The 15886-nt window shown below is 40.2% G+C and overlaps 1 protein-coding gene across 2 annotated transcripts; it reads right to left on the bottom strand.

Annotated features, from left to right (window-relative positions):
- Positions 1-286: 286 nt before the first annotated feature.
- On the bottom strand, positions 287-4575 carry LOC123439182. Of its 2 annotated transcripts, XM_045115922.1 has the most exons (7): positions 4295-4575; positions 4044-4202; positions 3828-3920; positions 3683-3733; positions 2501-3409; positions 1979-2017; positions 287-1888 (listed from the first exon to the last, which is right to left on the bottom strand). In XM_045115922.1, exons 1-7 carry the CDS (start codon positions 4392-4394, stop codon positions 1101-1103), a joined length of 2139 nt encoding a protein of 712 aa, XP_044971857.1. In that variant the 5' UTR covers positions 4395-4575; the 3' UTR covers positions 287-1100. The 2 variants fall into 2 exon arrangements, with proteins under 2 accessions (XP_044971857.1, XP_044971856.1); XM_045115921.1 differs by having other exon boundaries at positions 1979-3409; positions 4295-4573.
- Between the last annotated feature and the right edge of the window lie 11311 nt (positions 4576-15886).

The following is a 15886-nucleotide window of genomic DNA, read 5'->3' as shown; positions in this document are numbered from 1 at the left end:
AGATACTTGACACGCAGAAAACAGTAGCAATAAAATGACACGATCAACATGCTACGTCTATTAGTTTGGGTCTAGTCCATCACGTGATTCTCCTAATGACGTGATTCAGTTATCAAGCAACAACACCTTGTTCATAATCAGAAGACACTAACTATCGTTGATCAACTAGCTAGCCAACTAGAGGCTTGCTAGGGACAGTGTTTTGTCTATGTATCCACACATGTAAATGAGTCTTCATTCAATACAATTATAGCATGGATAATAAACGATTGTCTTGATACAGGAATTATAATAATAACTATATTTATTATTGCCTCTAGGGCATAATTCCAACAGTACAGCCTTGTCATACATCATTTCTTCTGCCAATAATTTGTTAACATATTCTTTATTTTCCGGAACAGTTTGAGAGATGATATTAAATGCTGTCAAGGACGAACCATTCTTAGTAAACATAGAGGACATCTCATCCAGAAGATGGTTCCGTAGTTGATGCTCAGAAACATTATATGTTGTATTTCCAAAAGCTAAAGATAGTCTATGTGATATATCCTCTGCCATACTGGGCCAATACCTATCGAACAGTGCAGCACCATTTGTGATCTCACAATGCAAGAGCACCGTCATAAAAAGATGTCTTAGCTGAAAAGGAGTAGCCCATACGATTGCCTCTTCAAAAAGCTGGAACCATTCGTTATCATCTCCAACTAAACCTCGAGCCTGACATGCTTCTTTGAAAGTGTTGTATAGAACACTGTTGTACCGTTTGAGATCTTCAAAACATGTTGCACCTGTGACAACCATAAGTAGCATCCGAAGATAAAAAAGTTCTCCAGTTGCAGGATGTACATGATAAATTCGGCCGATTCGGCCTCCTAATTTTTGGCTTCTTCGTCTTCTATACCACATTCTGTCTGAACTATTCCAAACCCACTTCGAGGGGAAATTGATGTACGATAAATTCCTAGCATCTTCATTATCTTGATTAGTTACAAACCACTCAGTAAGCATTGTTCTGTCTGCATTAGGATTTCTAATAACTTTATCTAATCTGGTATTCTCATGGAAGATTACTTTGTTCATCCCAGGCAGATGTACAACTAAACGTTCAACTGAAGGTTCACGGTCGTGTATTTCGAAGGCGAACATACGCCAAAATGCCACACAGGCACACAAGTACCTGCAAAAGCAATCAGAACAAATAAATGGGAGAATTTTATGCAGCTGATAAAAACAAACAGGCGGTATGTTTTCATGTTGTACGGAGGAAACATGAACAAACTTGGTGGAAAAAATGAACAATACGTGCACTGGATAAATTCCAAAATTTCATTTCTCCGAGTCGGTTCTCCTGGAGGTATGAAGGATTTACACTGAAAGATATGCTGAAATCTAACTCGAGCAACATCATGGCCTTTTGTGCGATATTTGAACAAATATTTTAGCAAATTTGTTTTGTTGCACCATTCAGCATTTATATGTGCTTGAAATCTTTTAAGCAATCGCATATTGTACGACACTACCCATCGGTTGTCCAATCTGACTGAACCCCTGTTTCTGACAACAAAGTGGCCTAAATTGCGTCTACGGTAAACAGGAAAACCTTTTTTATCAACCAATGTTTCCTCATTAAATTCTTTAGGAAACCATTTAGAACATGACCCATTTTTCATACATGGACATCTAACATTATGTTCTCCACATGGTCCATGCACCATGAATTCATCCACAAGATTATAGCCTAATGGATCAACCATAGGATCGGGTATTTCAGCTGATATGAGATTATCTATAAAAGAAGCTGAAGGTTGTTGAGTATCTCCTTTGAGCCAGATCAATGTATGTGTATGTGGCAACCATCTTTTTTGAAATTCAACTACATATAAATCTGAAAAATGCAAAGAGGACAAATTTAATATAATACGTAGGGGAGCTAACAAACTAATCAAGATTGAAATTTGATAGATGGAAAGCTTACATGCTTGAATAGGACCGAACAACTCCCCGCTCTTCACATCTGTCAAAAAATCATCAAATTTCATATTGAAAACACGGGTAACTAAATCAGGGCGATCAGTATGAAGTTGTCCATTTTCATATGAAAGCATATCACGTATTTCTTCCCATTTAGGATTGCATGTAAATGTAATGAAAAGATCTGGAGCTCCGTATTCTCGACAAACAGCCATCCCATCATGATAGTTTTGTGTATTATAACGGGGACCACCTGTAAAACTGGAGTGCAACATAATCTGAACACCCAAATTTTTCCCTGTAGTGCTTCCTCGACCCATAGCATCTGTGATGCCTTGGTAAGTTTCGGAACGCAGTTCGTCTTGTTTCAAGAAATAGTAAGATAACCGGCTCGCTTCGACACATGAATAGCAGTTAACTGCAGCTTGTTGGCTGAGACGGCCACAACATGTATACGGATTCGGTTCATTTGGTCGATAGTGAAAATAGTAAGCATAATACTCTAGCATAGTAACATGTTTACAACCTGAAGAAGAAGGAGTTTGCCTAGAAGGTTGACAATGTCTTCGACCAGCAGCTCGGCATCGCTGAAACTCAATACCAACATGGAAGCTTGGATCACCAAATGGAAATAACAATGGATACTGAAGAGGCATAAGTGATGGATTCAAATAAGATATGTGATCTAGTTGTCCAGAAGTGGCTTCTGCTATAACATCAAATTTGTGACATTGAGGTGTGAATTCACCAACAATAAGGGCAGCAACCTCAGGAACAATAGGACCGAAATATCTGTCTCCATGAGCAGCACCTTCATGTCCAAAAAATTGAATTGCAAGATTTGGTGCATCAGCTGATTTTAATCTCTGACGGGCTGTTCTATACAATCGAACATACTGGTTGTGTTCATCAAGCATCTCAGTTAATGTCAATACCACAAAAGGATCTGCCTGGCTGGGACCACCACCTTCCTCTTCGAAAGCATTAAATCTACAATCTAGTTCATCCGATGAATCTACTATGTATAACTGAGCAAACTTAGGAGTTTCATCATCTGCAGGTACCAAAGAGCCAATACGATGATAAACCGAGCCACCCATCTCCAAGACGTATGGTCCATTTCCCATATTAACACTTTCATCAACATGAGCACCAAGGGAGGTAAAACAGAACATTGAGTTGTAATGCCTAATCAACCTCAGAAATGTAGATAAGGCATCATCACCATCAAACCTAAGCAGATCCTTGAATGGAAAAGGCCAATCAGGAAATTTAGGTAAAGAAACTTTTCCAGCACAACAACAACCATTGTAAACTGGCAAATTTAACCTTCCATCATGAGCACCCTTAGAACGTTCTTGAAACCAATACAAAGCATTACAGCTACCACATATGTACTCGGGACCTCCATAGTATGAACGTCCGCGAACAGTTGCTGGCATAGGAAGAGAAACATCATAGAATTTACAAATGATACAAATGGGAAGTAAGTTTCCAACAATGCCAAGACATACATTGTGCAAATCAGAATAAATATCTGGCTATAGATAAATTATATCAATGTTTAAATAAATTAGAACCCTGAACACATTTTTTGGTTTGGGAAAGAAAAGGACGCAACATTTAAATTTCAGTTGTAGTCGATAATATCTATGAGAAAAACTGTGAAGTGGATGTCACACCGTTAAAGAAGGCGAAAAATATCTACCTTTCAGCAAATCAATGTAATCTTTGGAAAATGGAGGCGCAAGGTTTTTAACTGAAAACACAATCATGAAGATCAGTTTAATAAACGAAGATAAGAGAGCATGTGAAGAGCGAGATGACCAATATACAAATAAGGAACAACGTACTTTTAATTTTGCCCGATCGATGATTCCAAATAAATTTCCTCTTTCTCCTATTGAATTCAGCTTGAAGTGGAGGAACGTACGGCAGAGGAAACACTGCGGTAAAAAGGAGAAAACTAAGTAAACAGGAGGCATGCGCTAAAAAGGAGCAGACTAAGTAAACAGGGGCAAAAAAATGGAAGAACAGGAGAAATTAAAGATAAGACGACGTACACGTACCTAAAGGTGTTGGATAGGCAGATGGCACAACTCTAAAACCGAAAATGAATGATGGTCCGTAGGTCAGGGCAGTATTAACTGGAAGCAAAGCACTCCTAGATGGTGCAACCGGTAGTATGGGACAATTGCGCTGGACAGCAGTAGAAGAAGATGCACATACTGTCGAAAGCATAAGAAAGCAGGGAAGTATAAACATGAGGTTATAATGAAAAATTCAGACATGACCAAAACAACAATAAGAAGAAGCAGACCTTCAAAAGCTTGAGGGACACCTTTCTTAAATAAATTGTCTTTGACGCTTCCCCTGTCTAATATCTCGACGACGGCGCCGTGCTTCAGCAGAATTAACATGCCCAGCTGCAGGAAATAAATAAATAAAAGAGGTAAGAAGCAACAACAGCAATTATGTAAATAGAGGAAACAACCAGAGCAAACATCTGAAGATCATAAGACAGAGAAACAGCTACAGTTCGTGCTTCAGCAGAATTAACATGCCCAGCTGCAGGAAATAAATAAATAAAAGAGTTAAAAAGCAGCAGCAACAATTATGTAAATAGAGGAAACAACCAGAGCAAACATCTGAAAATCATAAGACAGAGAAACAGCTACAGTTTGTGCTTCAGCGAAATTAACATTCCCAGCTGCAGGAAATAATACAGGACGCTAACAAACATGGAACTTGAAGTTCAAAAGGGTAGGCGGTGACCCTGATTTTGTCCAATAAGGAAAACACTCAGCATTAACTCTGACATAAAATAAAAGCATTATATTACATGATGAACTTAGTCCACCTACCCAGTCAATGACGTTGAACTCGAAAGGTTCGGTTCCTACTCAGACCTAGCTCTCCAAACCGATGGGTGTCGTCTTCCGTATAATTAACTCAGATTAGTATCTCTAGAAAACTTGCAACTTGCAAAAAAGATCCACTGCACAAAACTTGCACCTTTTGAAAATCGACTTAGATTGGAAACAGAGGAACCTGAAGCAGCAGAGATCCTGCAGAGATTAAATCAGAAAGAAAGGGGGATTTGAACCTGTACCCACCTGGAACAGAGGGAGTGGAGTGCCCGCCTGCCCGCGGCAAGAGCGCAACGAAGCGGCCGCATCCATCTCGCGGCGGCTGTTCGGAGACGGCCACCATGGCAGCGCGAGGAACGGCAGCGGGCGTTCCCTCGAGGACTCCGTATAGGAAAAGCGAAAGGCCGGGCCGACCAAAATAAAGCAGCCGATTTGAACCTGGCGGCCCATATACACAAACAAAGGAAACATTATGTAGAGAAAAAAAAGAAGGAATAGAGGGCACGTGTCAAGGAAAGGCAGGGCATCGTTTGCACGGCGAACCAACGCGGTGCGAGCTAGCTTAGTAATTTATATATGTCTTTGAGTTTTTTGTGTATCAGGAAGCCGTCTCAGGAATTGTGGCAAATATATGAGGAAGGAAGAGAGGCTAAAGGAAGGAAAGGCAGTCTGATTAACTTTAGAAACAGGGAAGAGAAGATAGGCTTGTCAGTTTAAACGCGACGACACATAAATAAGGAAGAAAAAATAGAAAGATAGTATTCTATGTATGGCTTGGTCGGCTGGGACATAATCGGGTTAATATTCTAATATAACTAAAAACCCTTGGAATTTAGAGAGAGCCTACAAGTAGCTCTAAAGGAAAGAAGGAATATGGTGTTCTATGTGGCTCTTTCGTTGCAATGCACGGGCTTTTGTGCTAGTATGTAAAAAAGGGATAACCAGGGATCAAACCCAAGTATCCTCCGTGCTGAGCACTGCTACTAGCCAGCGAGGCACTGTTGTTTCCCAATATATCTCTTGAGGTTTTCTTGCTTTTATTTTTTCTATCGTTTTCACATTTTTTGTTTCTTTCGTTTTTTTTACTATTTTTCTCTCTATTCCTTGTTTGTTTTTCTTTGTTTTTTTTCTTACTTGGTTTTCACTTTTTCTTTTCATTTCTATCTTTTTCTTGCGTTTTTTGTTTGTCTGTTGTCATTCATATGTTTTCTTTTTCTTTGCTTGTTTCTTACTTGTTTTCACAACTTCATCAGTTTTTTTCTTAATTTTCTTTTTTCATTTTCTTTTTTCCCGGTGTTTAGTACATATTCAACATTTTCCTTATACATGAGAAACATTTGTGATATAAACTTTTCAAAAGATGAATACACGATTAACATTTCTCAAAAAACTATATACTCTTTATGTTTAATTTTTTTCCTGTAAACATTATAGTTAAATAGCAAATACATTTATATTTTTTTACAAATACAAATTATCACTTTTTGAATATGTGGTCAACTTTGTGTTCTATAGGCATTTTACATGATTTATTAAATTTTTTTTCATCAATATTCAATATTACTTCCATACACATTTAGCATTAAATTTTCACATGCTTGATTTATATTTTATTCAAGTAAAATACTAACTATTTTAAAAATGTATAAAAAATCTATACTCATTTAACACTTTTGAAATGCTTGATCAACATTTTTCAAATGCAAGATTATTTATTTTGAATACTTTTTATATACAACTTTAACTTTTATTTTTTCAAATATTTATGTACAGCTTTTTAAAAACAAAATTAAGTTTTTCCAAAAAACATGGTAAAAAATTCTATAGATGTTTAATATTTTTTATATGCTTGATCAATACTTTTCAAATGCACGATTATTATTTTTGACTATATGGTCAATATTTTTTGTATACACATTTAACATTTTTCAAAAGCTTGATTAACATTTTTTCCAAATACTAGACTAACATTGTTTAAATACGTGATCAACTTTGTTCAAACAAATTATATGTTTTAGTATACTTTTCACATATACATGATCAACATTTTTCTATGCGCATTTATCATTTTCAAAATAATGATTACATATTAAAAAACACTATGCACATATATATTTTTGGAAGCATGATTACATTTAACATTTTTTAAAAGCATGATTATATTTTAAAAAAATCAAAAGCATGATTACATTTAACATCTGTCAAAAGCATGATTATATTATTGTAACATATATTTTTGGAAAGTTTTTGTATGTAGTGTAAAATAATATGTGCACTCAAAAAGTAAGAAATAAAGACTAAAATTAATAGAACTTTGCAATTTTGTAAAATGTTGTGAATTTATATTTTTTATGAATTTGAAAAAACTTCATGACTTTCAAAAAAGTCAACGAATTAACAAACAAATTTGAAATATGTTCATGAACTTAAAAAATATACGAATTTGAAAAAAAATCGTGGAGTTAGAAAAGTTAATGAATATGAAACAAGTGAGCAGTTCTAAATAAAATTGACAATTTTGGCAAAAGTTCATGGGAAGTTCTTGGATTTCAACTTTGTTACTGAATTTATGTAAAATATTAGGATTTCATATGATTTCATGTATTTCACAAAAGTTCTTGAATTAAAAAATGTTTACAAATCTGAATAGTTTCATGTTTTTTATAAATAGAAAAGAGGAAAAATAAAAGGAAAAGGAAAGAGAAAAGGGAGAAAGAATGAACAAAACCCATTGTAGGAAAGAGCGCAGAAGAAACTGAAAAGCGAATCAAGAATGGCTACCATCTCCTCTAGGTGTCTAGAGAGCACTTGGGCACAGTTTTGGGAGCTTTCATCGAATTCCACTATTTGAAAGCAGTCGCCTGCAGGGCAAGCCCTTGCCATGGTTGAGGTTTTGTTGCTACGGAAATCGTACATCGTTTATGACTGTCCTGAGGTGGTCTAACAAATCCATGCGATACGAGATGGGCATGGGAGACGAGATGGGCATCATGGTGCAATCATCAGAGAGATCAACATGAGCCCGGAATCCCTTGAAGCATGCCTATGTCCATGAAGGAAGGAATTCAAACTTTCAAGCTTACGAGCTTGCTAGATTTTCATTGTCTCTATGTGCTGATACGCATATTCGGCTCGGTGTGCCACATGATAATGCAACCATACATGTAAACATTCCCATTATCCAATAAAACTCGCGGATTTTTTTCCTAAATAAAACATAAAAATGTAGTAAAACAAAGCTAAGATTGAAAATCCACTATAAAAAGCTAAGAGTAATTTTCTACTCCCTCTGTTCCGAAATATAAGTCTTTTAAGCAATTTTACTAGGTGTCTACATACGAAGCAAAATGATTGAATCTACACTCTAAAGTATGTCTATATACATCCGTATGTAGTTCACTAGTGAAACCTCTAAAGAGATTTATATTTAGGAACATAGGGTGTAATATGTAAGCCATAATAATTGATATACTTTATGGACTATCAGTGCAATATTCCAATAATCGGACTTAAATATTTGATGGCATGCATCATCTCATTCAGGTCAAATGCAGCACATAGAACACAATCAAAACTAAACACGTGAAGGGAAACAACCAATTAATCAACAGTCTTCCAAGCGTCATGAAAGTTGGTCGATATAACATAGTAGGTACCATATTACACAACTCAGGTTGCGGAAACATAAATAGAGCACATGCGTTCAAATGGTATAGTACATGTGGCGTGACACTGAGTTTAGATAATCACAAAAGTTCAACACGACTACAACGACATCTGAACCTACTGAAAGCACATCTCGACGGGTTTTCATCTTTCATATGAATGGAACCTCTACACGCACAAGATCGAAAGGACAACACTTCTGCTTGGTACAATCCCTCTAAATACATTGATGACTGAGATTAAATCATACCCCTTCATAACAAAGGGTATGATGGTCATATTTAAAAAACCCCTGAACACATTGATGGCTGAGATTAGACCAAACCCCTTCATAACAAAGAGTATGATGGTCATATTTAAAAAACATCTGAACACATTGATGGCTGAGATTAAACCATACCCCTTCATAACAAAGGGTATGATGGTCATATTTAAAAAACTCTTTGCCCGCCCCAGCAACCTATGTACATATAATACTCCCCACTAACCATGACACGTGGGACCCACATGCAGACCCGCCACAAGTGAACAGGCAGACAATGATATAAATATGTTGTTTGGGGGATCGAGCACACGCCCTCAATCACGCTGTTGCAAGTCATAACGAATATATGTATCTATACCTCGGCATGGACAGTCCGGCCCAGTCGACCCGACCCAAATATCTCGGGCCTGGCCGGGCCCATTTGTACCACCGGGCCGGGCTCGGGCCAGAAAGTTGAGTTCAATGGTCAGGTCGGGTTGGGCTCGGGTCTATGAAAAAACAAAATTAAGCCACTATCGGGCCGGGCCGGTCGGGCTTTTTTGGGCTCGAGCCGAGCTTGGACCCAATATTTAGGCCCAATGACCGGGTCGGGCCAGGCTTGGACCTGGGATTTTAGCACCGGGTTTTTTTTTGCCCGGTCTGTGTTATGCCCAAGTATACACGTATCTAAGTTATGTGATCAAATATCAGAAGAGAACCTTTTGTAGTTTCATAGACCGTGCTGGGCCAAACCCCTAATCCAAAAACGTGTAGGGAAAGACTCAATGGTTGACATGGGCCACATCTACCAAAGTGGCATCATGGGACCTCCTATTTGGCGACATTTCAAAACATCCGCAAATAGAACAAATGTCAGGGAAATTATAGAAAAATGGTTCCAATTTTTTGTTCGTATTTTTTATTTGTTTTTTAAATGCAAAATATTTTAGTGTTTTTGAAAAATGACCGAAATCTTTTAAAAGTGTTGTAGAAAATTTTGTTGTAGTCCGTGAAAAATAAAAAGAAACAACGAATGAAGATAAAAGAAAAAATATGGAGAAAGTATGGGTTTGCTACTATAACCCGATCGTTGGGAAATGGTTTTAATAGTCCATGTTTCCTACTTAGACACTGAAGCTTATAAGCTCGTGTGGCTAGCCGCGAGCGGTCAGCATGGGCAGTTACATTGTTCGATCCCTCGCAGTCAGTTTTAGGCGAATTTCATTCAAAAATTCAAAACAATCACGAATTTACAAAATTCATGGTTTTCAAATTTCTCTCAGAAAATTTAAAAAAATCATCTGTTTGCATTTTTTGCGGTAATTTTAAATATTGTTCGTGCTTTTGCAAAAAATTTTTTTGATAAAGTTGGCATTATCAAATTTTGTTCTCAAATTTCAAAAATTATTTCTATAAAAAACACATTTTTACAAAAAGTTAAATATAAAAATTTGTTTGAGTTGTTCAAAGAATTCTTGGATTCTCACATTGCTCACTTTTAGAAACTTTATTCACAAATTCCAAGAAATGTTTGAAAAAATTGTGTATAGAACTTAATGACGTGTTTGGTTGCAGTCATGCACTCAAAGGCCATGGGCCACACCCGTTCTTGGTCCAGATTTTCGCGTTTGGTACATACATGGAACCATGATCAAGTCGTTCCCAAGAACGGAATATTCGGCCCAAATCCGAAACGAGATGAGACCTCGAAATCGAGCGGACGACGCGGAACCGTCTCCCAATCACCCAACAAACCCTCTTCTCGTGGTTGTCTCTCCTCTCTCATCTCTCCCTCATGCCGACGGCCTTGCTCTCTTGTCTCACCCTAAGGTCGACGACACTACTCTCTCGTCTCTTCCTAAGGTCGATGACTTTGGGTCGTCAACCCATGCATCTCTGTTGATGGTAGCTGCGTCGTGCCACAGATCTCGCCGAGGGTTGGTGCATCAGAGCGGTGGTCGTGTTGGAGCAGCGGGCATGACAGAGGATTGGCACCGTCCTCATCTCTACGTGCCTCGTCGCCGTCTCAACATCATGCACATCCTAGCTTGATGGAGGGCAATAACGACCTTGGTTGGTGGAGTGCAACGACGATGAAGTCTTTCGGTTTGAAATTGTAGGAGCCACTCCCAATTCTTCCTCAATTAAACAAAAGAATGAAACCGAACCATTCCGGTGAATGGAAGCATAACATTCTATTCCACTTTGTTCCCTAACCAAATACACCATATGAGTGTGAATTCCAGTTTGTTCAGAAACGCTTGTTAGCTATATTGGCAAGTTGCGCTTACATACATATGATTTGCGAAAGGTCTATATTGCCCTTTATACGTTTTGTTAGGGGGTTGTACTGAAGCGGGACTCAAAGGAAAAAACATGGCAATCTCATGCTGCCAAGATTAATTCGGTGACAAGGAAGTTTGAATAACCATGAAGAACATACCATCTGATTTAATTGCTCTACTCGAAACTGAAACCTGTGTAAATATAGAAGACACAACGAGTACATCAAAGTGCAGATTGAAGCGTGAGAAGGTACGATCAAATAGACAACAACATTGAAGTGCACAAGAAATTGTTTTGGAAGATTCGACCAACACAAGACTTGACCTCACTATGCAGATACTTGAAGAATGCGCTCTTAAATGAACCATACCCCTAGCCGCTCAAAGGAATTGAAGAGTGAATAATACCTCACACTGTTCATTTGTTTATTTTACATTCTTCACCTACTTTGGCTAGATCGCGTTTTCTGTAAAATATGTAGACATGATATTGTTGCACATGTTGGGTGTACGTGATATGAATATATTGCCCTTTACTGAAAATTGCAAACAAAATACGATATAACATTCTAATCGACTTTTTTCATTAATAAATTACCAAATAGTTTGATGCCTAGTTTCAACAAATAAAACATATTTTAAATTTTACCTGCCTAAATTTCAAATAAAAAATTGGCACAAGCAAAAAACATAAACAATAGAGCATTGTAGTAAAAGTTACTTACAAGAAGAAAACCTAAAACCACATTCGATGTTAATTTGTGCAGGTGTAACTCCATGAGTACCAACAATCTTCAAAATTTAAGAAATCCTTTCATCTTCCTTGCAACAATAAATTTTTACTACCTTGAGATGCTTCTCACGGAGATATATTCCACCGGGTTGTAGCTTTCACTTGATTTATTGTCAGAATCCCATAGCAAACATAAAATGTTACTCAAATGAAAAAATTGTACATGGCACCTTCAACAATAAAGCTATAACATATGAAAAAACACATACCAAGTTATCTGAAAGTTGAAGGGTAAGCCTCTCTATAATTCGCGAGCGCTGAAGAAAGTAAACTAGTCATGTGAAGTTAGCAGCCAAACACTAGTCATTGAGCAACACAAATTTTAGCTTGGCAAACATATGGCACCATTTCAAGTCCTTTCTAAAAATCTTAATCGAAACTATAGAGTATTAAAAAAACAATTCAAGTTATAACTTGAGAAGACATGCTTTAATAATATCGAGTTGAATCTAAGATTTCTTGAGTTTTTATTTCTCAAGTAATCAATTGAGAGTAGACAGAGAGATACATATAGCAGATATTACAATAAATGTTAAGCCATTACAATCTAAAGTGTTGCAACAATTGAAATGGCTCGCAACATTATATTGATTGTATGCTTTAGAATGTACAATGTCAGGACTAGCAACTAGCAGTATATATGGAAAATGTACTGCCATCTTCACGAATCAATAATATGAGATTTCTACATTGATAGATGCAATTGAAAGAGTGAATTCATGATAACTATGCAATTTGATATTAGGAACAAGTTTAAAATGCATGGTTTGATTGATTGATATTTGACGCAAGGATGCAATGTTGCACGACAATCAACACAAGATGTTAGCAAAACAGCAAATGTACGGAAGACCCTTCAATTATCAGCTCTCTATTTGTGGCGCGAGTCAAACCTTCAAGAAGCACAAAGCAATCATCTTCACCGTAGCGTCCATCACATGACTCGTTACTACAGTCCCGAAGGTACTTATAGTCATCACAATCATCGTGGCAACTATAGTTAATCCTGATAAATGAGGTTACCCATGATGGTCTCGGTACCTTTGAACAATTGACTTTCTCGAGACAATTAGCAGAAATGGGAGCAACCATTGGTGTTGTTGATCCAATGTCTCGTGCCTGTTCGATTCAAACTTAATGCAGGCTCGGGGTAAACTTAATCCAGGCACCACCAACACCGACACTGCCCTGAAATAGGGGCAGAGCTTGCTGATGATCTTTCCGTCACTGAAGTGATCTCCCACATCAGTTAGAGTTTTGGGGTTGTAGGGATAGAGGTGGAACATACGTGAACTAAGTCAGCTCGTACGTGGTCGACTCCCCCATCTTTTATATAGTACATTAGCGCGAGCGAACACGGGACCAAAACTATAGTTGGTTATGGTCGCCGCTTATCAGGACACGTCAGTTTGAACGAGGGGAACGGTCGTTGGCTCGTGGCCCCTCTCCTTAACGTTAACACTTATCTTTTCAACCCATTGGCATGAGATGAAGTCCAACATTCTCCCCGTTAGGATCAATAACTTTCTCCCATTCTCCGTAGGAATGATATATGAGAGCAACGTGTTACAACAGGTAACAAAATGCCATTGAACCACAATACTCATAGCATACATCCTATCTCGAATTGGAATACATATTACTTTATGGGGAGTGGTTTATATTTATGGTCATATAATTCCAGAATCAAGAGGCTTCCATCATTCCCATGCCGGCTACATGCTCACGATTATATATTGACGAAGGGATTCCACCGACTCCCCCTCACAGGCTCGCGAGGCCTCCTACACATCGCGAGCTGTCATGGTTGCCTACATCGCGAGGGCTATGATAGCCGCCTCCACTTGAAGCCGCGTTAGAAGCCTCGCGCGACATCCACGTTGCGCCTTATTTTTGGATTCGAGTTGTGTCATGAAGGTGCTAATGGCATCCATTTCGGCGCGTGATGCCATCGGGGAGAGGTGCCACCTAAAAGGTTTTGACGGCATGGCAAGGTTGCTCCATGTGGTTGTGGTAGCAAGAGTCGAGAACGCGCCACGAGATCCCCCGGATCCGCCGGCCCCGTATCTAGACGCCAGCTTGGCAATGGATTCCCGCCTGCTTGCTCAAGACTTCGGAGGGCACACTCCTCATAGGACCGTCGGAGAGCAGCGCGGACGACCATCTGCTTCTTGAGGTTGCAAGGAGTAAGCTCCGAGTCCTCGAATCCACACATGTCATAGCGAGATCCATGCGCCGCCATGAAGAAGAACGTCGGGGCTTGCCGAAGAGGAGCTTGGTAGTGCGGGATAGGAGGGAGCGGAGTGGAATGCGGGTATGGTGTAGGTTGAAGGTGTGAATATGGTCCATTTTATGTGGCGTCGGGTGGGCCTACGTGGACCGAATCCAACGTGATGCGCGTGTTCGGACATCTCCGTATCCACCCCATTTTTGAAATGTATATAAAAAGTATGGGTTGTTCGGGTATTTATATCAAATATGAAAAGACCGGTTGGATGACGTTTTTGCATCCGCGTACTCATCGAGCGTCACGTCTGGCGTTTGGGACGAACATGGGAGGTCCGTTGTAGATTCAATGGTTGTCCTCGAAGTAAAATTTGCATCAAAATTTATTAGATTGCCCAGAAAAGGAAATATGCCCCCCAAAAAACAGAGTACGCACCCGCCTACTGTCGCTCTAGAAATTTCCGTTGCTGCACCCCGCCTCTCTCCTGACAGCCCGCAACGCGATTTTTGCGTTGAAAGTTCCTGTTTTATAGCAGTTCTTGAAGCATTGATGCCCTATTTAAAACTATCGTTGGAAGTGAACATTTTCTGACGCCCTAAAAAATGATTTTTCTTAGAGCATCTTCAACAGCCGCGCCATACTAGCGCCGCGCGGCAAAAAAGGCTAATATAGCGCGCGGGCAACGCGGCGGACAGATCCAGCGGGCGCGCTAAGACCGCGCGCGCTAAAACGATTTGGGCGCGCTGGTATAGCCCCATCCCGCGCTGCGTATTTCGGGCGTTCAATTCGGCGCGCGGCAGACTCGAGCGCGCGCACGAACTCTCCCTTTCTTCCTCCTTTCTCCCGCGCGCGCCGGCGCCAGCGCCCCTGCCACCATGGACGCGCACACCGGCGCCCCGCTGACCCCGCTGTACAGCCCCCCCCCCCCCCCCGCGTCGCCGCCTCCGCCGAAAACCCTAGCGCGGCCGCCGTTGGCGCTGGCGCCGTCGCCGCCGTCGGAGCTCCGCCGACCGTCGGCCTCGCGCGCAGCCTCTTCTTGCCGCCGCGGATGACCACGCCGACGGGTGGCGTCGCGCCGGCGCCGTCCCGTGCCGCCGCCGCACCGTTGGAGCGGAAGAAAGGAAAAACATCCGCGAAGAAGAAGAAGACGGACGGCTCCGGCAGCTCGAAGCCGAAGAAGAAGGTTGCAGTGCGCCGGCCGGGCGCGGCGTCTACCGAAGCGCCGGCGAGCTCACTCGTTGAGCCGGCGGCGGGCGCACCACGTGTTCGATGAAATGCCCCCAAGATGGAAAAAATTCCAACTTTTATTTTCTTGTTTTTTTTCAATGCATCATGATATAGATAGCTTATTTGCATTGTCACAAAACTTTGTAGTCTCAACGATGATGCATACATGTCAACTATGGGTGTTGGGTCCAACAATTCGCATTGGTCTCAAACCAATGACATCTATTTGGACGACCATGAGTTTGAGGTGGACGAGGAGGGTGAGGGCATTATCGAGGCGCCGAAAGGAAGAGCGGGCAATTACACCACCAACGATGACAAGTTACTATGCAATACTTGGTTGCAAGTGTCGAGGGATCCATCCGTTGGAGGTGATCAAAGTAGAGATGCTTATTGGGGGCGAATGAAAGAACACTTTGATGCTCAGAACGTGAGTGGAATAGACCGCTCCGAGAGATCACTTCGGTCCCGATGGTCGACAATCAACTCGGATTGTCAAAAGTGGGCGGCCGCACAAAAGGCAGTTGACAAGCTTAACCCAAGTGGCACAAATGAGGATGATAGAGTAAGTGGCATCTCATACATGTTCATCATACTTAT

The sequence above is a fragment of the Hordeum vulgare genome, chromosome 3H (assembly GCF_904849725.1).
Source record: "Hordeum vulgare subsp. vulgare chromosome 3H, MorexV3_pseudomolecules_assembly, whole genome shotgun sequence".
Taxonomy (NCBI): domain Eukaryota; kingdom Viridiplantae; phylum Streptophyta; class Magnoliopsida; order Poales; family Poaceae; genus Hordeum; species Hordeum vulgare.
Note: the sequence above shows the minus strand (reverse complement) of the source record. Positions and strands in the feature narration are given on the sequence as shown.

Bases quoted from the DNA above. Each gene is read 5' to 3' on its own strand.
- LOC123439182 (XM_045115921.1), bottom strand. From the start codon at position 4,394: ATGTTAATTCTGCTGAAGCACGGCGCCGTCGTCGAGATATTAGACAGG. The intron at 4,203-4,294 runs GTCTGCTTCTTC...TGCTTTCGACAG, and splicing joins TGTCCCTCAAGCTTTTGAAG to TATGTGCATCTTCTTCTACT. The intron at 3,410-3,682 runs GTAGATATTTTT...TTCCTATGCCAG, and splicing joins TTACATTGATTTGCTGAAAG to CAACTGTTCGCGGACGTTCA.